The following is a 23,696-nucleotide window of genomic DNA, read 5'->3' on the forward strand; positions in this document are numbered from 1 at the left end:
CCCCGCCCCTCTCGGCTCCTCTCAGTTCGTGCCTCTCCCAGGCACAGCTATTTGGCTCTACCTCTCGGCCTCACCCATTGGCTAGTTCACAGCTCCTCCTAACCCCGCCCTCCCGATTGTAGGGACACCCTGACTGGTTTAGGCTGCGGATGAGCGCCTAAGTCCAGAAGATGGGAAAGCTCCCGTTTCTCTAGACTCTGGATGATCTAGTAGATTATATCCTAAAATTCAAAAGACGTCTTTCTCCTCATTCAACGTCTTCTCACTCATTTACTCTTTCCAGTACTGTTGGTTACTTTGAAGCTGTTAGTCAGGCAATCTATCCGGCATCCCAACTCCGGGGTCCTCACGATCTTCTCAGCTGCCTCGGCCTCCGTCAGGAGAGGACCCCGCGTCGAATCACTGACTGGCCCAGGAGTCGGGGTGAGTGTGAGGGGCTGGGGGTCTGCGGACAGGGTGGCATCACGAAAAGTGGGACGTAGGCTGAATAGCTCGGGCTCCCGACTGCAGTCTGGGGTGCGGGAGCGTCTCTGGTGCTGTGGACCGGGGCCGCGCCTCCCTCCCGGCCTTCCGGTCTTTCTTGCCAGCTGGGCCGGAAGGGAAAGGTGCACCTGCAGCCCAGTGTTCTCAGGCCCTCAGGCTCAAGAGGTTCAGGCTCATTGGGGTCCCTCACCGTGCTCTGACGCGGGAAAAAGGTCTTGTCACCCACGGAGAGCTAAAGTACCGACGACTTGGACCTCAGCCCCAGGCTTCTGCTGTGGAGGACAAAATCCTTAAGTGTCCTGAGCGGACGTCCTGTTAGAGGGTGGCGCCTGGATGAGCCTGGGGTAATGCGGTGAGGACAGTGTTGCAGTTCTTCAGAAACGAGTTGATAGGACTGTAAACTGAGGAGGTGACAGTGAGTATGGAAAAGTGATAAACGATGTGCTTGGTTGGATTTGGTGGATTTGGATTGAACCCGAAGCTGAAGCTCGATTAAGAACTTGATACCTCTATAAAACTAGGAGTCCTCACATGAGAAGGAGGAATTTTGTGGAGCTTGGAATATATCGAGTTTGAAACAGTAGTTTAGGTGGAGATGAAAGAAAAGTTTATTTTAAAAAAAAAGCCTGATAAGTAAGCCAGAAAGAAACTTTCCAGGGGAGAACCAAGACAGGTTAAGTTCGTATAATTTGGTAAGAAGTATTTGTTTTGTTTTGGGGAAACTTATCAGTGACATGAAATGCTGCAGGGATCAAAGGAGGAAGTTGAAGTCTGAGAATAGGTTGTTGGATTTGATGATTAGGAAGTCATTGGATCATTTGAGAGAACTGCTCTAATAGAGTCCGTTATTGAGAGGAGAAACTGCAAGTGTAGACTAATGCTTCTTCGTTTGGAGCATGAAGTGAAAGATGGTTGGCAAGGTCCATAAAAGGTTTGGGGTTTGTCTGTTTTGTGTGGGAGCAGAAAGCAAGTAACTAATGTATAAGATTAAACATTCAAGAAACAGGAGATAAGACCTGGGAAGAGAGGAAAGGGGATGGGATCAAAATTACAAGTGGAAAAATTAGTGTTAGAAAGAACGGAGGACACTTTCATTTGAGATCATAGGAAAAGTGGAGGATTGAAATGAATGAAAAATTACCTGAATCTTAACATACCTTTAGTAGGAATGCTCTCTTGGCAATAAGATTAGCTTTTCTTACTGAATCTTAGGATTTTACAATGTTTTTAAACAGTCAACATAATAGACTATTGGAGTTCCCTGCAGACTAGATATTTTTAAGTAGCTCAATAATATTTCAGTTCATACATAATGAGTGACATTTATAGAGAAGAGGAATTCACTCTCTCTCAACAAATGACCTTCTCTCCTATTACGCAGAGAAAATAGAAGCCATCATCTTCTTGCAACCAAATGTACAAATCTGCTTCCCTTCTGTTTAAAGAGGAAAAAGTGTCCCTTCTCCTTGGGAAGGCAAATCCTTTCACCTAGTTTCCCAGCGCCATCCTCTCCTGACTTCTCAGGGTCTTTTTTTTTTTTTTTTTTTTTTTGGTTAAGTTACTTCTTCTCTCCAATTCATCAGCCTTTCCCCTTCTACTCACATTTTTCCTTCAGCATTTAAAAATATTCTTCCTTAACTTTATGAACTAATCCCATTTATTTTCTTGTCTTTTCCTCTCCTTCATAGCTATAGTTCTTGAATGTATCATTTACTCTCATCTCTGTTTTTCCAACTTCTTGCTATTTATTTCTCAGCACACTGCAGTATATTTTGTTTCCACCATTCCACTGAGCTACCACTGAAACTGCCCTTACTAAGGTCACCAAATGGGGCTTCCCTGGTGGCGCAGTGGTTGAGAGTCCGCCTGCCGATGCAGGGGACACGGGTTCATGCCCCGGTCTGGGAAGATCCCACATGCCGCGGAGCGGCTGGGCCTGTGAGCCATGGCCGCTGGGCCTGCGCGTCTGGAGCCTCTGCTCTGCAACAGGAGAGGCCACAACAATGACAGGCCTGAAAAGATCACAAAATGGCCTCTATGTGTTAAACTGTACGTTCTCATCAGGCTGAAAATTTGCTTCCTTTGAGGCAAAAAAAAAAATCATACTTTTATGTATAAAGCACGGGTATTTATGGTACATAAAGAGGTGTACAGAAACATTCCATGGTATTAAAATTTTATGGAAGAGGGGTGTGAGTGAACGGGAATCTGAAAAGGCACCTTAGGATACAATAATGAAAGTTGAGAAACACTGTAAAATAACAGATATTTTCAGTTTTCCTTGTAGCTTGACCTCTTTGTGCCATTTAAAATGTTTACCACTCTTTTTTTCTGGAAACACACTAATATACTCTGGTTACTAGACTCCCCCCCCTCCCCGCTTTTTTTTCTTATCCCTCTTCGGCCACATCTTCTCAGTCTTTTTCCAGGTCCACTTTCTTGACCCACATGCTACTCAGATTATGAAGTTACTTCCATAGGTTCTTTTCTACTATACACATTCTCTCTTTGTAGTTTTAGTCTCCTTATAGTTATATTTTGCATTAATAAAAAATCATGGAGCTTCCCTGGTAGCACAGTGGTTGAGAGTCCGCCTGCCGATGCAGGGGACACGGGTTCGTGCCCCGGTCCGGGAAGATCCCACATACCGCGGAGCAACTGGGCCCGTGAGCCATGGCCGCTGAGCCTGCGCGTCCGGAGCCTGTGCTCCGCAACGGGAGCGGCCACAACAGTGAGAGGCCCGCGTACCGCAAAAAAAAAAAAAAAAAAAAAATCATGATTACAGTACTCACAAATCTATCTCCAGTTTGGCTTCTCTCTGAAGCACCAGACCTATATATACAATGGTCTTCTGAATATATCCATTGGGGTCAGATATATCCAGAATTGGGTCAGATTGTATAGGACCAGGGCTGAATCCCTTGTTTTCCCTCTCGTCTCCACTGCCTGTTCCCCACCCCCCAAACTTTTCTCAACCCTAAATGTTTCTCTTTTCATTTTACTCCATCCCTATTATCAACACTCTAGTCTAGACCACACATAACTCATCTCTCAACTAGTGTCACAATATTCAGTTGCCCAATTATCCAGTTTCCACAGTGCGGTCTTAAAACTGTAAATTGGGTTGCATGAATCCCCTGCATAAAACCATAAAAAATGATTTTACATTGCACTGAGAATAAAGTGAACCAATCTATGCTTATCTTCTCCATTCTCATCTCATCACTTCCATCCTCCTTCTGAAGTTGCTAAATTTGTACTGCATTTCTTTGTCTTATGTTCTTTCTCACCTTGAAGCCTTGTGGATTTTTATAGCGTACTGTATTTCCCCTATCATCTTACTGTATTAAATTGTTTGCCTTCTTTGCTGAACTCTAAATGCTGTGAGTTCAGGGGCTCTTATTTTGTTCACCTTGTATCCCCATTGCTTAATATATAAAACATTCAAAACTGTTGAATGAACAGGATCAAGATATTGGTTAAAAATCAGAATAGCTAGATTATTTTCTGGTTTCATTCTCTCACCTTAGATACAGGCCCTTCTATACCTCCATTCTGTTATATATAGAAGGAATACATTTTCTTTTTTAGACACTCTTCCAAGGATATTTTGACTATTGTAATTGCACTGCTTGTGAATCATCAGGGTGAGTGTGTTCAACATTCAGTAAAGAGGGTTTATGAAGTATTTAAGCTGCAGTCAAAGCTCTGATGGAACTGCCTCTGAACACAGTTTCTTAAGTGGCTTTAAAATAAGCTTGGAGAATTCTGTTTTCTGACTCAGAAGTCAGTAGGAACAAAAAGATAGTTGTGGTGGTAGCTTTCCCAGAAAGTTTATTAAAATAATGAAATAAATAACTGCAGCTACTCAAAGGATAAGTAGCTAAAGAAACAAGCAAATTTACACTGCTGCATGTGGTATTTGTTTTTTGCATTAAGTCCTTGGTCTTAATATGGATAGAAGAAATAAGCTTTTTTTTCCTATAATAGAAGGTTAAGATGGGTTTTGAAGCTAAGCACTGTTGAAAGCTACAAGTGCTGTGCTTTCCTCTCAGCACTGAGGACAACAGCAATAAATCCAGATGGCAGTTTAACTTACTCTATTCTTCTGAGACCTGAACTACTGCCAATGAAAACAACTTTGGTGGAAACTTTTCCTGGAAAGAATTTTTCACCAGCTTAAGAGGATGTGTAGGAATCTGGCCGCTCAAGTAAAGAAACTACAAAGTCACTTGCTTCAAGAATAAGCAGCTTTTTTAGGGTATATTGTGGCAATGGAGTACCACAGATCCATGTGAACTACATTTTCTTTAGGATTAATAGTTTAAGAAGATAACCTATGTCAGCTCTCTTAAATATAATTTCTGGTCTAAATAATTTATTAGAATACATTTTGGCTTCTAACTAAACAAGAGGCATATCCTTCAACTCTTCCTCTTAAATTATAAGCTCAAACAGCACATTTGCTGCCCAGTCCAATATGATAACAGCTAGCTCCATGTAGTTATTTAAATTTAAATTAATTAAAATTAAAACTTCAGTACCTCAGTTGCATTAGCCATATTTCAGGTGCTCACATGTGACTGGTGGCTGCTGTATCGGACAGCACAGATAGAGGACATGTCCATTATTGCAGTAAATTGTACTGACACTGATGCAATAGAGTGTGTTCCTGATAATTAGTTTCTAAGAGGCAGGTAAGAACAGGAGCTCAAGATTCAACTGGATCTGGGTTTGAATCCTAGCTCTGATACTTATTGTATCATCTTAGATAATTGACTTATCATTTCCAAGACTTTATTGTCTTATCTGTAAAATGGGGATAAAAACAGTATTTATAGCATTGAGTTGTGAGGATTAAATAAGATAATATAAAAAAAAAGATAATATAAGAAAAGTGCCTAGGATAGTGTCTGGCCCACAGTAAGTACTCAATTTTAGATATTATTAATTCATTTATCTTTAATGAATAAAATACTTTGAATGAAGCTGAAAATTAATTATTGTGAAGGATGCCATATTCCTTAGGGGGCTCACCTGAAGTGCTCAAATCTGGGTCTCATTGAGTTGATTCCAATGTTCCACTTTAAATCGTACTTTATATTTCAGATGAAAATTTCATTCCACAAAAGGCATCACAATGCAAATTTAGTTGCAGATCTTATTGCTGGGTACTCCTGTTCTATTTTTTTAAAGTGTATCAGAGAACAGAGGTTAAAAGTCAGTAGGTTCTCTATATTCCAGTGGCACTATTTTAACACTCAAATAGAAACTGACACAAAGCAAACCTATTAAAAAAAGCATCTGACTAGATAAAGTGGAAAGATTTAGGAGGTTCCAGATATTAATCCGGAAAAATTTAGTAGGTCCAAAGCCTGAGGTATCAGCGATTATTGCTGCCAACTCAGGTTGATAACTTGGCTAAATAGAGATGCCTTTGAACAAAGAAACATTTTCTTTTTCTACTAAACTGGAACCCTAAACTATCAATATTAACAGCATCCATACTTTATTAATACAATAATTGCTAAAGCACATCTTAGTAGTTAGTATTATTTACTTAATAACTATTGAACATTCACCAAATGGGAAGAGGAAATCATCACCAAATAGTCTTTAAATGTCAACTGCTTTCATTAAGTAAATGACTTCCTATAAAAAACTGGTCAGGTTGATGTCATTGTTTTCTGTGTCAATAGAATTGAATGAATTCATTCTGGAAACTCTTCCTTTCCTATTTGGAATTTATCTTCATGCATAGAAATTATTATATTCATAGATTTTATATTCTTTCTCCTTAGGCTACATTTATCATTCACTACTGTAATTTTGAATGAATGGACCACTAAACACCTGATACTGATGTTATCTATATAAAAGAAAGGAGCAAGTTAAGGTAGATATTTGTCCACTGTCTCCCATATTACAAGGACAATAAACTTTTTATTTGAAGCATAACTAACACTCAGAAAAGTATACAAGCCATAACATAAAGCCCAATGAATTATCACAAAATGAACACAACTTGTAACCATCATCTAGATCAAGAAATAAAACATTACCGGCACCTTAGGAGACCAACCCTGTTCCTGTCTCAGTCATCACCCCCACTCTCCTTCCCAAAAGAAACCATTTGATTTCTCAAACTATAGATTAGCTTTGTCTGTTCTAGAACTTCATATAAATAGAATCATACTGTATGTATCCTTTTGTGTCTGGCTTTGTTTGTTCAATATTGTGTTTGTAAGATTCGTCCGTATTTGTTTCATGTAGCAATAGTTTATTGATTTTCATTGCTGTGTATTTCCCTTTAATAATACACTAGTTTATTTTCCCATTGTACTATTAATAAATAATAATAGTTTTCACTATTACAGTATATTTTTATACACGTTTTTTGTGCATATTTGTACGCATTTCTGTTAATCCACCTGGGAGTGGATTTGTGTGTTACAAAGTATTAAAGAATACTTTTTATTAATTGAAAAAATAATTATATTAAAACTAAGCATTTTTTAGACTGAAAACTACTAAACTGCAGTTTTCTAAAAATGTGAAGTTTAGTAGTTTTCAGTATATTCACAAATCTCTAATTCCAGAAGATTATTTTTATTTTTTTATAAATTTATTTATTTTATTTATTTATTTTTGGCTGCGTTGGGTCTTTGTTGCTGCACGTGGGCTTCCTCTAGTTGCAGCAAGCGGGGGCTACTTTTCGTTGCAGTGCACGGGCTTCTCATTGCAGTGGCTTCTCGTTGCAGAACACGGGCTCTAGGCACGTGGGCTTCAGTAGTTGTGGCTCGTGGGCCCTAGATCACAGGCTCAGGAGTTGTGGCTCACGGGCTTAGCTGCACCACAGCATGTGGGATCCTCCCAGAACAGGGCTCGAACCCATGTCCCCTGCATTGGCAGGCAGATTCTTAACCACTGCACCACCAGGGAAGTCCCTCTAATTCCAGAAGATTTTTATCACCTCAAAAAGAAATACAAAAACCAGTAACTCCCCATTCTTCCCCCTCTACCCAGCCCCTGGCAACCACTAATCTACTTTCTGTCTCTGTGCATTGGCCTGAATTCTAGACATTTCATACAAATGGAATCATACAATATGTGATCTTTTGTATCTGGTTTCTTTCACTTAGCATAATGTTTTAAACGTTCATCCTGTTGTAGCATGTGCTGGTACTTCATTTCTTTTTATGGCTGAATAACATTTCATTTTGGATATCTGTTATTTATCCATTCATTGGTTGATGAATCCATTCATCAGTTGATAGACATTTGGATTGTTTTCACTTTTTGACTATTATAAATAATGTTGCTAAGAACATTCGTGTACAAGTTTTTGTATGGACATAGGTTTCCAGTTCTCTTGGGTGTATACCTAGGAGTAGAATTGTTGGGTCATTTGGTAACTCAGTCTTTAACTTTTTGAAGAACTCAAAACTGTTTTCCGCACAGCTGCACTGTTTTACATTCCTACCAGCAATGTATGAGGGTTCCAGTTTCTCCACAAACTTGTTTACCCTTGTTATTGTCTGCCTTTTGATTTGATTATATCTAGCCTAGAGAATATGAAATGTTATCTCATTGTGATTTTAGTTCATATTTTGAAAAGATAGTGAGCTCTAGTGCTTATCAGCCATTTGTATGTATATCTTCTTTGGAGAAATGTCTTTTAAAATTCTTTGCACATTTTTTATTGGGTTATTTGTCTTTTATTATTGAGTTGTAAGAGTTCTTTATATATTCTGGATATTAGTCCCTTGTAAGATGTATGGTTTGCAGTTATTTTCTCATTCTGAAGGTTGTCTTTTTACTTTCTTGATAATGCCTTTTGAAGCACAGAAGTTTTAATGCTGATGTAAGTCTGGGTTATCTGTTTTTTTCCTTTGTTCCTTGTGCTTTTGATGTCATATCTTTAAAATGTTTTCTAATCCAGGGTCATGAAGATTTATGCATATATTTTTTCGAAGAGTTTTATTGTTTTAGCTCTTATATTTAGGTCTTTGATACATTTTGTATTAATTTTTGTATATGGTGTGAGATAGCAGTCCAACTTCTTTATTATGCATGTGGAAATCCAGTTGTCCCAGCACCGTTTGTTGAAAAGACTATCCTCTCCCCTACTGAATGGTCTTAGCACTCTTGTCAAAAATCAGTTGACCGTATACGTAAGGGTTAACTTAAGAACCTTCAATTCTATTCCATTGATCTCTATGATTCTCTTTGTGCCAGCACCTCACTGTACCTTACATCGAGTTCTGAAATCAGGAAGTGTGAGTCCTCCAAATTTGTTCTTCTTTTTCAAGATTGTTTTGGCTATTCTTGGTCTCTTTCATTTCCATATGAATTTCAGGATCAGCCTCTCAGTTTCCATTAAAAAAAAGGCAGCTGGTGTAATAGGGATTGCATTGAATCTGTAGATCAATTTGGGGAGTCATGTCATCTTAACAGTATTAAGTTTTCCAATCCGTAAGCATGAAAGGTCTTCCCATTTTTTTAGGTCTTTTAAATTTCTTTCAGTGATGTTCTATAATATTCAATGTACAGGTCTTACACTTCTTTTGTTAAATTTAATCCTAAATGTTTTGATCTGTTTGATGCTTTTGAATTGCTTTCTCAATTTCATTTTCAGATTATTCATTGCTAATATATAGAAATACAGTTGATATTTTATATTAATTTTATATTCTGCAACCTTGCTTAACTCATTTATTACTCTAGTAATTAGTGTGTGCGTGTGTATGTGTAATCTTTAGAATTTTCTACATACAAGATAATATCATCTGGAAATTGAGATCGTTTTGCTTCTTTCTTTCAAATGTGGAAGACTTCTGTTTCATTTTCTTGCTTAATTGCCCTGGCTGGAACCTCCAGTACCATGTTGAATAGAAGTGGTGAAAATGGACATCATTGTTTGTTCGTTTTGTTAAGTGGAAAGCTTTTGGTCTTTAAGTATTAAATGTTAACTATGGGATTTTCTTTTTTTTTTTAATTAATTTATTTACTTATTTATTTATTTTTGGCTGCGTTGGGTCTTCATTGCTGTGCACAGGCTTTCTCTAGTTGCGGAGAGCATGGGCTATTCTTCGTTGCGGAGCACGGGCTTCTCATTGTGGTGACTTCTCTTGTTACGGAGCGTAGGTTCTAGAGCGCAGGCACAGTAGTTGTGGCGCACGGGCTCAGTAGTTTTGGCGCATGGGCTCTAGAGCGCAGGCTCAGTAGTTGTGGCGCAAGGCTTAGTTGCTCCGCAGCATGTGGGATCTTCCCGGACCATGGCTCGAACACATGTCCCCTGCATTAGCAGGAGGATTCTTAACCACTGCGCCACCAGGGAAGTCCCTAGCTATGGGATTTTCATAGATGCTCTTTATCAGGTTGAGGAAGTTTCTTTCAATTCCTAGTTTAAATATTTTTAATTACAAAAGGTTGTTGGATTTTGTCAAATTATTTTTCTGCACCTTTTGAAATGATTATATTTTTTGTCTTTTATTTTATGAATATTGTATATTGTGTTGATTGATTTTCATATGTTGAACCAACCTTGCATTCTTGAATAAATCCCACTTGGTCAGGGTTATAATCTTTTTTATATGTTGCTGGATTCAGTTTGCTAGTATTTTGTTGAGGATTTTTATACCTATAGTCTTAACTGATATTGGTCTGTAGTTTCTTGTATTGCCTTTGTCTGGTTTTGGTGTCCAGATAATACAAGGATGCTTTTTTGATATATACTAAATTTAAACGTTTTTCCTCCCCCAGAAAATGATCCACAGTCTATTTCTCATAAACTGTTCCGGTGACATATTTCTAGAGAAGCACTGGAAGAGTGTTGTGAGCCAGTCTGTCTGTGATTATTTCTTTGAAGCTCAAGAGAAAGCAGCTGATGTTGAAAATGTACCACCTGTTATTTCAACACCTCACCACTACCTCATCAGTATCTATCGGGATAAGCTCTTCTTTGTCTCTGTCATACAGACTGAAGTGCCACCTCTCTTTGTAATTGAGTTCCTACATCGAGTTGCTGATACTTTTCAGGTTGGTTATTCATCAGATACTTTGAATTTGAATTATCCAAGTTATATTATGATTATATTCTTTAAATACCCAGTTTTTGATGTGTAGTCTGTCTCTCTGTCTCTCCCTCTTCTTTTCAACTAAGCATAAGTTCATAAACATAAACCTTTTTAGTAGGGCATACAGTAGTACACATGGTGCTCCAGTTACTGTTTTAGAAGAACAAAACAATCTCATGGTAATGGAAGCTGTATTTTTTTTTTATGTATTATAAATTATGTCATCAGGAAATAATAGTGCCCTCCACATACAGTTCTCTGAATAGTACCATGATTTTGACTGGTTATGAAATCTTCCAATACTTACACTTTATTTTTTTCTTGTCTTGCTGAATATACCAATAATTTTAAACTGATCTTTGTTTTTTGGAGTACCTAATCAAGGCAAATGAAGTTTATAGTTCACATTCTGTTTTAACATTTCAGTGTACTTTCTGGCATAATATGTAATAGGAATTCAATTCAATTTAAAAATATTAAGGAAATATTGAGAAATAGTATATAGAACTATGGAGGGTTTTTTCCCTCTGTTTTACATATTTTCAACATCTTAAACAATGAATTATGCTACTGTAAGCTTACCCTTTAGAACAAAAAGTATTTAGCAAGCCTGTCTTCATGTCTTCCATTGTGTAATGTTATGTACATTTTGTTAGGACTACTTTGGTGAGTGTTCGGAGGCTGCAATTAAGGATAATGTGGTCATAGTATATGAGCTCTTGGAAGAAATGTTAGACAATGGATTTCCACTGGCTACTGAATCTAACATTTTGAAAGAATTGATTAAACCACCAACAATTCTGCGTTCTGTCGTCAACTCTATTACAGGTAAGATGAAACACACTCTGTTAGGAACTGAGCCATTAAAACTTCATAAACAATTCATTTTTGCTTATGATCTGGCAGATTATTAAGGTAGTCCATTTTGGCCAGAATTATAGTTAGTGATAATGTTAAAATGGATATATATTTCTTTTCATGAAAAGAGACTATATCTTAAATGATACAGAACTTTTGGTTATTACTCTTCTGTTATTTTGCTACAAGACTACAAAAATATTATTACTATTGTTTAACAGGAACTAGTAAGACTGAATAAATTATCCCAGTTAATCATAAAGAAGCCAATGTAGTGACAGCTGTTAACTATTGTGGTAATCATTTTGTAATATATACATAAATCATGATGTTGTGTACCTTAAACTAATACAATGTTATATGTCAATTATATCTCAGTAAAGCTGGAAAAAAAATAAAATTAAAATATAGCATTATAAATCTGGCATTATGCTGCATACCCCACAATTACTAGAGTATAGAAAATTTAAGACTGCACCACAGAGTACATGCCATCTCCTCCAAGTCTTTATTTTGTACATATAGAAGATATATTAAAAAGAGAAAATTAGTCTATTTGTGAGATTTCGTGCATTGTGGGCCTTGTATTTGTGTTACAAACTTCTAATTTTGGTTTAATTCTTGAGTATAGCTAGAAATTAGGTACATCCAGAGGACGATATACTTTTGAAAGTATCAAAGTCTTCTAGAGAAAGATTTCTGTGGAATGTTATATGCCACTTCAGCTATACTGTCCACCATTGCAAACCCCTTTCCAAGTGCACTGACCTAAAAAATGGGGTAAGAGAGGCCTATAAGAAAGTGATCATTCCTTTATTCATCCTCTGGGCAAGACTGAGTGTCAGGAGAAATTTAAGGAAAGATAGGGAAGGGTAAGCTGTGACAAAGCGAGAGAGAGGCATGGACATATATACACTACCAAATGTAAGGTAGATAGCTAGTGGGAAGCAGCTGCATAGCACAGGGAGATCAGCTCGGTGCTTTATGAGCACCTGGAGGGGTGGGATAGGGAGGGGGAGGGAGGGAGACGCAAGAGGGAAGAGATATGGGAACATACGTATATGTATAACTGATTCACTTTGTTATAAAGCAGAAACTAACACACCATTGTAAAGCAATTATACTCCAATAAAGATGTTAAAAAATAATAATAAATAAATAAAAGACATCAACTAACCGCCAAAAAAAAAAAAAAGATGGGGTGTCTTTGCTCCTAAAACGTAAACTCTGGATGAGAAACTGAAAAAAAAAAAATTAAAACACATAAATAACAGTATAAGATTTTGAAAAGCAATTCCATACTTTATAGATGGTGTAGTGACACTGGAGGGTACACATGGTGTAATATTAAATGGGAAAAAAAAAACAAAACAGGGAGTTCCCTGGCAGTCCAGTGGTTAGGACTTCTTGCTTTCACTGCTGGAGCCCAGGTTCAGTCCCTGGTCAGGGAACTAAGATTGCACAAGCTGTGCAGCGTGGCCAAAAAAGAAAAAAAAAAGCACACAACCATAAAAAGTTACTCTTAATTATACATAAATATTCCCACAAAAAATGTTCTAAAGTTTATAATACCATCTCCAGCTAAGGAACTACATATTATCTTTATTTTTGCATTATACTTTCTGATTTCCAAAATGAACATGTATTTTATAGTCAGAAAAAAATTAGTGAAATATAAAATTTTTTAAATTTGATATTTTTTTAAATATTTATTTATTTTATTTTTATTTATTTAGCTGCTCCGGATCTTAGTTGCAGCACATGGGATCTTTAGTTGCGGCATGTGGACTCTTAGTTGCAGCATGCATGCAGGATCTAGTTCCCTGACCAGGGATCAAGCTCGGGCCCCCTGAACTGGGAGCGCTGAGTCTTAACCACTGGACCACCAGGGAAGTCCCATAACATGGATTGTTAAGGCAATACATTATAAAGATCAAGAGAGTGGTTCAGTGGATAAAGTAATCTCTCCTGAACTGTAGTGGGTGGCCCTAGGACAGGGTCCTGGAGAATCAATAGAATTTAGGAAGAGAGGGAGGAATAAGAACATTCTTCATAGATGGAACTGTATGAGAAAAAACACACAGTGAAAAATCTTGAATTGTATTAACCTGTTTAACAGAAGTAGAGCTGTTTTTCAGTTGAGTAGTGAGATAAAATTAAAAAGTTAAGTTGAGGAAGTCCTGGAATGGTAGTCTAAATATTTAGCTTTAATCATAAAGCCAGTGGGGAAACATTTAAAGTGTTTGAACAGAAAGATTAAAGTAGTGTTTTTAGAAAATTCTGGAAGGCAACAGGATTGGAGACAGGAACACCAACCATAATTACACTACAAAGTTGTATGTGTACTTTGACTGCAACTACAATCGAACACGGGTTTGAACTGCCCAAGTCCACTTAAAGTCAGATATTTTTCAGTAAATACATATTATAGTACTACACAAGCCGCAGTTGGTTGAATCTGTTGATGCAGAACCATGTGTACAGAACACCAACTGTAAAATTATACATGGATTTTCAACTGCACAGGGATCAGCACCCCTAAACCCTGTGTTGTTCAAGGGTCAAGTGTGTATTTATTATTTTTAATAAATTTTTTTTTATTTATTTTATTTATTTATTTAGGCTGCGTTGGGTCTTCGTTGTGCGTGGGCTTTCTGTAGTTGCGACGAGCAGGCTCTCATTAACGGTGGCTTCTCTTGTTGCGGAGCACGGGCTCTAGGCACACAGGCATGCGGTGGCATGAGGGCTTCAGTAGTTGTGGTGCACGGGCTTAGTTGCTCCTAGGCATGTGGGATCTTCCCAGACCAGGGATCGAACCCGTGTCCGCTGCATTGGCAGGCAGATTCTTAACTACTGCGCCACCAGGGAAGTCCCAAGGGCCAATTGTATATTTTAAAGTGAAATCTGAAAAAAGCAAAATTATCAAAATAGAAAAAAATAATAAATGCAACCTGTTTTGAAGGAAATGTTTAAAGAAATGTACCAAAATGTTAATGGTAGGTGTATTTTGGTGATAGGAAGATAGATTTTTTTTAGCTACTTTTCTGAACTTTTCACATGTTGTTGTTATTGTTAAGCATGTACTACTTTTGAGTTGGAAAAGTAAATTAACCAGAACGTTAAATATGTCACAGCTCAAGGGTATATGTTTTGGACAACCAGACTTATTTTCAGACATATGTCAGTTTACCAGGAAATTAGCCAGATTTTGAACATTAGCCATATTGCATGTGGGTGTGCCATATGGGTGTGCTGACCTTAAAATGGGAAACGGCCAGAGTATGTTCTTCAGCCAGTTAACTCTGCTTGGCGGCATCTCATGTATAATTTAAGCTGAATACCAAATGGCCTACTTATCACTCTGTATTCTCGGTGCAGACATTTTATCAGCAGAGGGTTTTGAAACAACCAGCCTCTTTTTTCCTCAGTGGTAGCAGGATGAGATTCTGTTGTTGAGCCACTGGAATTAGGTTAGGTTACTGTTAACACACAGGAAGCAAAAGATAAGTAAATGAATTTAACCTGGTTTGGCAGATAGACACAGGACCACATGGCCTATTTCTGTCTTCTAGAAATTTGATCACATTGGTATGGATATGTCTCTGACAGTTCTGTAAACCATCCACAACTTCAGTGGAGAAATACCCAAACACTAAAGAAGCAGCTAAAGTACTTGAGTTTTTTTTTCTGTTAAGAGCTTTTCTGATGAGCATCTTATGTGTTAGCTTTGCTTTCTGTTTTTCCGGTTTCTAGGCAGTAGTAATGTTGGGGACACACTCCCCACTGGGCAGCTGTCCAACATCCCATGGCGCCGAGCAGGGGTAAAGTACACAAACAATGAAGCCTATTTTGATGTCGTTGAAGAAATAGATGCAATTATAGATAAATCAGGTAATTGTGTGCATATTATCTTATCAGGGAAAAAACAGTTCAGCTGACATAAGCTGAATAGAAAACCGAAATCCCTTGGCAGTATGCATTTCAGTGGAAAAGCATTCATTTTCAAATCTGTTTATTTTGTCCAGAGGTTACATATTATTTTCATAACCTCTAGTTGAGAAATGCCAAACCTTTGTAAATCAGATCTAATGCCACCTTACTTTAAGCCAGTTATTACCCTATATTTATTTCCATCTTGCCATTTATTCAGTTTAATATTTGTTGTATATCTACTATGCACCATACTTTTTGCTACCAGTTTATCTGCAGTCCTTCTAGTAAAGACCCCAGACTAAAGAGCAGTACTGTATTAGAACCATAACGTTTTATTAAAAACATCTAGTCCAACCCTCACATTTTATACAAGGCGAAACTGAGGCTTAGAAGAGTTAAGTAATCTGTTCAAGGTCACACAGCTAGTTGGTGTGTGAATATGAGTTACTGTGAATTATAGACACTGTCTCTACAGTGAGTGCCCTTTTTATTATAAAATTCCATTGTATGGAATAATAGCTGTACTATTAAAGAATAATGGCTCTTATTTCTTAAAAGTTAACAGCTAGCTTAGTCCATTTCATTAGAAGCTTGGCTAATTTTATTTTAAATATTTTAACTTTGATTTATTGTTAAAGTATTTTAAATAAAATTAGCCAAGTTTCTAATGAAATGGACTAAGCTAGCTGTTAACTTTTAAGAAATAGGAGCCATTACAAACAATAAATGCTGGAGAGGGTGTGGAGAAAAGGGAACCCTCTTACACTGTTGGTGGGAATGTAAATTGATACAGCCACTATGGAAAACAGTATGGAGGTTCCTTAAAATACTAAAACTAGAACTACCATACAACCCAGCAATCCCACTACTGGGCATATACCCTGAGAAAACCATAATTCAAAAAGAGTCATGTACCACAATGTTCATTGCAGCACTATTTACAATAGCCAGGACATGGAAGCAACCTAAGTGTCCATCGACAGATGAATGGATAAAGAAGATGTGTGGTACATATATACAATGGAATATTACTCGGCCATAAAAAGGAATGAAATTGAACTATTTGTAGTGAGGTGGATGAACCTAGAGTCTGTCATACAGAGTGAAGTAAGTCAGAAAGAGAAAAACAAATACCATATGCTAACACATATATGGAATCTAAAAAAAAAAAATGGTCATTAAAATATTTTAATTTTGAAAACAAAAACACTAATTTGAAAAGATACATGCACCCCAGTGTTCATAGCATTATTTACAATTGCCAAGATATGGAATCAACCTAAGTGTTTATCAACAGATGAATGGATAAAGAAGATGTATACACAGTGGAATACTACTCAGCCATAAAAAAGAAAGAAATTTTGCTATTTGCAGCAATACGGATGGACTTGGAGGTCATTATGCTAAGTGAAATAAGCCAGATAAAGAAAAATACTGTACGATATCACTTATGTATGGAATCTAAAAAAATACAACAAACTATTGAATTTAACAGAAAAGAAGACTCACAGATACAGAGAACAAATTAGTGGTTACCATTGTGGGGTGGGGTGGGAGAATGGGAGATACAAACTGTTGGGTGTAAGAGAAGCTCAAGAATGTATTGTACAATGCAGGGAATATAGCTAATGTTTTATAATAACTGTAAATGAAAAGTAACCTTTAAAAATTGAATAAATTTTTTTTAATTTTAAAAATCACTGGAAAAAAATATTTTAACTTCATATCCAGCAATCTTACAAAGTAGACGCTATAAAGATAGGGACAGGTTTGATTTTCCTTAGAATTATCATATTCTAACCAGAGATAGGTATAGGCCATGGCACTCAGTAAAGAAGCTATCTGAACTAGTGTAATGGGTCCTCTGTCCACTAACCTTTTAATAGATGTGCAAAGCTTCAGTATGTCTGACACCCAGGAGATATGTCCATTACTTCAGATACAGTGATAGCTCTAGTAAAGATGCAGATTCCAGTGATGTTATCACCTTTATTTCTTTCTTTAGGATCTACAGTCTTTGCAGAAATTCAGGGGGTAATTGATGCTTGCATTAAGCTATCTGGAATGCCTGACCTTTCCCTTTCTTTCATGGTAAGTTTTCTCCTGTTTTGTAGCTCCTTGCAAGCCTAATACATGTGAAGTACTAAATGAAATGATAAATACTGAGACATGTTTGTTTTAGATTGCAAAGGATTATCTAAGAAATATTCCTAACACAGCTTCCAAAGACAGTAGCTTACATGATGAGCATTGCCTTTATGGAAAGGCTGAGGAGGGGTCCTTGCCTCTGAGTATGCTAGAAGTAGCTTAAATGGCTGGCTGGCATCTGCAAATGTGCGGTGCTACTTTTCCTGAATTATTACATGCTTTGTTGATATGAAAGGGCATTGATCTTTTGCATCATTTTAGATACAGCATGATACACTACTAAGAACCATAAAGAGAACTGAGCTCTGATGCTGTCTCTGCCTCTAACTTGTCCTGACCCTGAGCTCTTTGAACCTCAGTTTTTTCATCTATGAAATGGAAATGATACCACTCACATTTTCTACCTCATGGTTATTGAAATTCAAATAAAATAATGTATATAAAATACTTGCAGACTTTAAAGCATTGTGAAACTAAAGTTGTGTTGATGTGATCATAACAAACTCTTACATGACTGCTATATCTTGATGAAGCATATAATTTCTCATAGTATCTGAATTAGAGTTACAATATTCATTATACTTTATAAATATGGTTGTCTTCTGTTTCCCTGGCAGAACCCGAGGCTTCTAGATGATGTCAGCTTCCACCCCTGCATCCGGTTCAAGCGTTGGGAATCTGAAAGGGTTTTGTCATTTATTCCTCCAGATGGAAACTTCCGACTCATATCATATCGTGTCAGCTCACAAAAGTATGTTGATGCATCAATCAGAATCTCCTGTCAAATATCAGTGTACTGCATAGAACTCACTTTTCCCTGTTTCATTCTGACAAGTTGGGTACTTGAATTCATCATTGCTCCCTTTAGCCACTGCTCACCAGGAGACCCAGGAAGAACTGGTGAAAATGTGTGTCTAACATAATCAGTATACTTTGAATCTTAAGAGTACAGAGTAGTAGTAAATTAGACTGTAGTAAAAATATATATGTGAGAGCAAGCATTTTGGACCATGCATAACCTGGGCAAAACCGTAAACCCATACCATAATTTTACTGTGGTCTGTGGACGTCATGGCTGATAGAAGGAGACAGACTTACCTGTAGCTCTCCAGGACATTCTTCAACTAACTGGCTTGAAGTTACTCTTCTCTGCAGTGAAGTTTAAATGAATGATTTAGCATCGTGAGTTGTAGCTGGTTTGTCCCTTGAAAATATCAGAAAGTATTTTGGGTAACATCAGAACAGGACTTAAAAGCAGAGGAATTGTTTCTTGGCCCTTACCACATAAAAACTGATTTATTTAGTTTGTATAATTTTAAATTATCTTTCTATGGGATCTTATTTCATTTCTTTAAACTAGGGCTATTTGCCCCAATTGCTTATACTATAATTAAGCTTCAGATTTCTATCTTGATTTGTATACTTACTGCTCAGAAATTGTATAATTCCTAGCGGAGTGGTTCCAGAACACTGTGCTATACTCAACCTGCTCTGGTACACATACTCAATCTGCAGTTCTGGGGGTATAGGATACTCTGGACTGAGGTTTTCAGGCCACCTCTGGAACTCACACTATTAATTGTATGTTTTTGTGGTTGTGTCTTTCTTTCTCTTTTTAGTCTAGTGGCAATACCAGTGTATGTGAAACATAGCATCAGTTTTAAGGAGAACAGTTCTTGTGGTAGATTTGATATTACAATTGGACCAAAGCAAAATATGGGGAAAACTATTGAAGGAATCACAGTGACAGTTCACATGCCAAAGGTTGTGTTGAATATGAACCTGACACCAACACAAGGCAGCTATACTTTTGATCCAGTTACCAAGGTACAGCCACCTAAAATCAAGAGTGAGCAAGTGTTTCTGCAATCTTTATTTTGTGCTTTGGGGATGTGGGGGGACAGAGGAAAGGGTCTAATGTCTTGGTTAAAATTGAAGTTCCTAACAAAACCTGGAATGCATACTGTGCTGTGCTTCTGCCACTGCCTGAAGAGGGAATCCTGCATCTGCTGCTGAGTCGACAAACAGAAGTGAGACTCATTCTTTCTTCCTTCAGAGTCTGCCTTTACCTATCCATTGATAATCCAGAGATTCACTCACTCTTCAATGAGGAAGATGTCTCATAGAAGCCTGTGATATAAATTTTGTCTTCCTTTAACAAACAAGGAAACTAAAGCTCTGAGGTCAAGTGACTTGCTCAAGGTCACACAGCTAGTTAGAGGCAAGGTTGGGATTCGAACCTAAGGCTATCTGGTAAACTTTTTAAAAAGAGAAAAGCATTATGTGGATATAATGATCTATTAATTGTTAATAGATATTATAATCTATTAATTGCTAAATTTTCTGTAGAAACTAAGACCTTTCTCTTCCTTTCTAATTTAAAAGCATTGTTTCATACTCTTCCACAGAGGATGTTGGCTAGGAAAGCTGCCTTCTCACCCTACATATATTTGCCTCTAGCAGAAGGATTTCAGAGAAATTGTAAAAGATGATTTTTCTCTCTGCTTCCTGCTTGGGTAAAAAATGATTCTTTTCTTCAGTAGAGTCATTGAGCTACCTGGTAAATGCAAAGGGTTTTCTTTTTTTTTTTAGTAAAATCATTGAATGTTAAAGATCATCTAATCCAATACTGAGGATTTGAAGAATCTCCCCAGAGACCACACAGGGATGAGAAGTGAAGGGGGAGCTCCAGATCCCTGGCCCTTCACCCCAGCTTCAAACATAATAGCTTCAATTTCTCATCTGTTACTGAGCTTCCTCACTAAAGATTTCATTTGAACAAAGGGTTCCATCACTAAAAGTTTAAAAACACCAATTTAGGCCCATCTTCTTATTTTATGGAGAAATAAACTTAGGCCCAGAGATAAACAGTAAAGGTGGTATAGTGGAAAGAACATTTGATACCAGAGAGCTGTAGGTTCAAATCCCAGCCTTGCCTCTAACTAGCCATGTGACCTTGAGCAAGTCATTTGACCTCAGAGCTTTAGTTTCCTCATTTGTTAAGACAAAATTTACATTACAGGTGTCTATGAGACAGCATATGAATAGTGCTAAGCACAGTGCTAAATCCAAAAGTAGATGCTTAACAAACATTGATTCTCTACCCTCACTCTCCATTCAGAGTCACAGAACTAATTAGTGATAAAACTCAGTGGAAATCCCAGGTCTGTTTCCAAGACACTGTGCTTTATTTTGTACAGAAGTTTATGGTGTCTTTGCACCTTGTCTTTGAACATATGTCTTTAATAAATAGTTCAGAATGTTTTTGTTTTTTATGTCTTTTTAAGGTACTAACGTGGGATGTGGGAAAAATCACTCCACAAAAGCTCCCCAGTCTTAAAGGACTGGTAAATTTACAATCTGGAGCACCCAAGCCAGAAGAGAATCCAAGCCTCAACATACAGTTCAAGATCCAGCAGCTTGCCATTTCAGGTAAGGAGAAATTTGACTTGTGTTTAAGGGTAATTGAGTTTTGCTGAGGTCAGCTACTAGGATCTTAGAAGGGTAACTGACATTCCGTCTCTACAAAGAGCAACAGCTCCAGTATGCCTTTCACTTTGTGCTATGGGTACAGTGATTTTGGAGAGTACCTTATTTCACACAGCTTCCCTTCACCCCTACCCTCATTCAAGCACAAAGAAAGGAGTCATTCATACTCACAGAAAGTAGAATTATCCTTAAAAGACACTGCTTGTCCACATGGGAATCTGAACTAAAACCATATTTCCATAGTGCTATAATCTGTGAATGGTAGAAGACACATTGCTTCCAAATGGTGACAAGCACACTGGTTAATGTCACATTTACTGTGTAGTAAACTCTATTTGCTAAGCAAATATTGTATTGGTTGGTGTGACCAGGATAGTAATTTATTCCTTTCCTTACCTATTCTTTTTGACACAGGCTTAAAAGTAAACCGCTTGGACATGTATGGGGAGAAATATAAGCCATTTAAAGGAGTCAAATATGTCACGAAAGCTGGAAAGTTCCAAGTGAGGACATGAGAAGAGGCCAGAATTCCTCAAGATATGTTTGTTTTCCAAGTGTCATTACAGTTTATTACCATTAGGTACCAATTGGATGGGAATACATATTCTAGTTAAAGCATTTGTGTCGAGCCACACACCGCTAACAGAGTTGCTTAGTAATCAATGTAGGGTTCTTAAGTAGCTTTAAGCTAAGGAAACTTCTGAATGACTTAGCTTATTTGTATCTTGTCACCTAGGATGATTTTAGAGGTGATTTCCTCCATAGGGAGACACCAGCTGGAGGCTGCATATTTTAAGTCAAGGCAAAAGTCTACAGTGATAACCTCTCTCCTAAAACAAGTGAGCTGGTCTCAGCAGGAGCTATCTTAGTCTGTAATGTCATGTATCAAGTGCAGCCAAATGTCACACTTGATCTTAGCCATCCCAAATCTTCTGTCCCAACAGAGGAAAAATTCCTCCCACCCCAAGAAGTTTACAGAAAACTGCCTCTTCAAGTGTTTGCCTTATTCAGCTTTTCACTTATGCCATTAAGCAAGCACTGTAGCAAAAGCCACTCCACATGGCCCTGGCAGGGAGCACTGCTGCTCCATGCTCCATTCTCACTGTACTTGGTATTGTATTTTTTATAAATAAGATTTTTATGTAAAGCTCAGATTTTGATTTATAGGGATTGCTTGCTGCAGTAAGTACCATCTCAGTTTTGTGCCACTTGGTTCAGCTGTTAGCACAGTAAAAATGATTTGTATCAAAGGGGTGAATGCTTTAAGGTAATAAAAGGAACACTACTTCTGCTTTTAGGAAGTTATTGCAAGCACAAGCATTTGAGATTTTAAGCAAATTAATGTAGTAAAAGAGAAACTTAAGTGAACCTTTGCCATCTTCATGCTTTATAAAGCTTATCCAACACCACTTAAAACCAGTTAGCCTAAAGGCCTCATGCCCTAGTTCAGCTAAAGGAAGAAAATGTGCCTGCCTCACTGTTGTCAATCTTTTTTTTTTTTTTCCTTATATCTTTTATCTCTGTTGTTGTTCTTAAGGGTTTCAACTTGTCTACACTCCTTGTCTTCAGGGGAACTCCCTTTTCATATTGTGTGCTTCCCAAGGCTATAGTCAATAGATTCCTTCCTGAAACTATTGTTGTAACTGTCACTGGAGTACTTAAATGTCTCTACTGTACTGACAAAGTACATTATAATGAGGCAGAAACAAAATCCTCAGTAACATTGATAAACCTGTATTGATCTTCATGGTTGGCAAGTCAGTCCACAGTTGTTATCATTTAACTTGATTGACTTAGAAGTCCTTGCCCAGTTATTTTGCTTCATTAGACATGAAGAATGGAGAAAGTTAAGGTGTAAGTTCTTGCTCTTGCTATTAGTTTTCTTTGTGACTCCATTCTTTTCATTGTCAACTTATCCCTTACCCTTATCATGCTAATCGTAGCCCTTACACTCATCCCATTCTGCTGTCAGGACTAGTGGTTGGTGCTGGTACAGGTTGGTGCCCACTGTACAGCAGCATTCTTACCTTTGCTTGCCTAGGGCACCCAGCCTGCCTTTCATCTAATAGGAAAGGTTACTTTTTGCAACTTAGTAATTTCTAGGGTAACCAATATCAGCTTGGCAGCTAAAATTAAGATGTTGCCAAATATTTATTCCCTTTGCCTAAGATTGGTTACCCAGTTCAAATGCTTTTCATTTTAATGTCTTCCTCTTCAAAGTTCATACCTCAAAAGAGCAATCAATACATTTGCTTTTCTTTCTGCAGAATCCCTAATCTCAATCATCCATATATGGACTAATTTTCTTTCTGTGCTATCTTCTCATATACAAGCAGATTGTATTCCAAGAGTCCCTTCTTCTAGCAATTTCTGCTAAAACTTCGAAGTAGACTGTTTCCTTTTACAATTAAATTATTGTATTTATTAATTTGATTGAATCCAGTAAGTCCTTTCTCTAGCTCTGGCTACACTGTCAATAAAAAGATGAAAGCAACAAGTTGATTTTTTAGCTTGACTGTTAATTCAGCATTCTCAGCTGGGCATGTCACAGTGTTAGGGCAGGCTGAACACGGTCACATTTTACTCTGCCTCATCACACAAGGTGTGAGGGTTGTTGCAGAGCACTTCCAAGTGCTCCTCTCTTGACCTCAGCCTTATATATTTTCTCTAACCATCACCCTTTTAGCCACAGACTGAATAATAAGT

At 37.5% G+C, this 23,696-nt stretch overlaps 1 protein-coding gene across 4 annotated transcripts; it reads left to right on the plus strand.

Moving 5' to 3' along the window:
* The first annotated feature begins 141 nt into the window (after positions 1-141).
* On the plus strand, positions 142-23,487 carry AP3M1 (adaptor related protein complex 3 subunit mu 1). Of its 4 annotated transcripts, none has more exons than XM_027129811.1 (9): positions 142-423; positions 10,249-10,524; positions 11,219-11,390; positions 15,174-15,311; positions 17,359-17,444; positions 18,119-18,252; positions 19,121-19,328; positions 20,789-20,933; positions 21,405-23,487. In XM_027129811.1, the coding sequence occupies exons 2-9, from the start codon at positions 10,252-10,254 to the stop codon at positions 21,503-21,505; spliced, it is 1,257 nt and encodes a 418-aa protein (XP_026985612.1). In that variant the 5' UTR covers positions 142-423; positions 10,249-10,251; the 3' UTR covers positions 21,506-23,487. The 4 variants fall into 4 exon arrangements, with proteins under 4 accessions (XP_026985612.1, XP_026985613.1, XP_026985615.1 ...); XM_027129812.1 differs by lacking the exon at positions 142-423 and adding an exon at positions 529-898; XM_027129814.1 differs by lacking the exon at positions 142-423 and adding an exon at positions 529-835.
* Positions 23,488-23,696: the final 209 nt, after the last annotated feature.

This window comes from Aethalodelphis obliquidens, unplaced genomic scaffold (assembly GCF_003676395.1).
Source record: "Aethalodelphis obliquidens isolate GAN/ISIS:26980383/991018 unplaced genomic scaffold, ASM367639v1 scaffold37, whole genome shotgun sequence".
Lineage (NCBI taxonomy): Eukaryota > Metazoa > Chordata > Mammalia > Artiodactyla > Delphinidae > Aethalodelphis > Aethalodelphis obliquidens.

Bases quoted from the DNA above. Each gene is read 5' to 3' on its own strand.
- AP3M1 (XM_027129811.1), top strand. From the start codon at position 10,252: ATGATCCACAGTCTATTTCTCATAAACTGTTCCGGTGACATATTTCTA. The intron at 17,445-18,118 runs GTAAGTTTTCTC...TTTCCCTGGCAG, and splicing joins ACCTTTCCCTTTCTTTCATG to AACCCGAGGCTTCTAGATGA. The intron at 19,329-20,788 runs GTACAGCCACCT...TGTCTTTTTAAG, and splicing joins CTTTTGATCCAGTTACCAAG to GTACTAACGTGGGATGTGGG.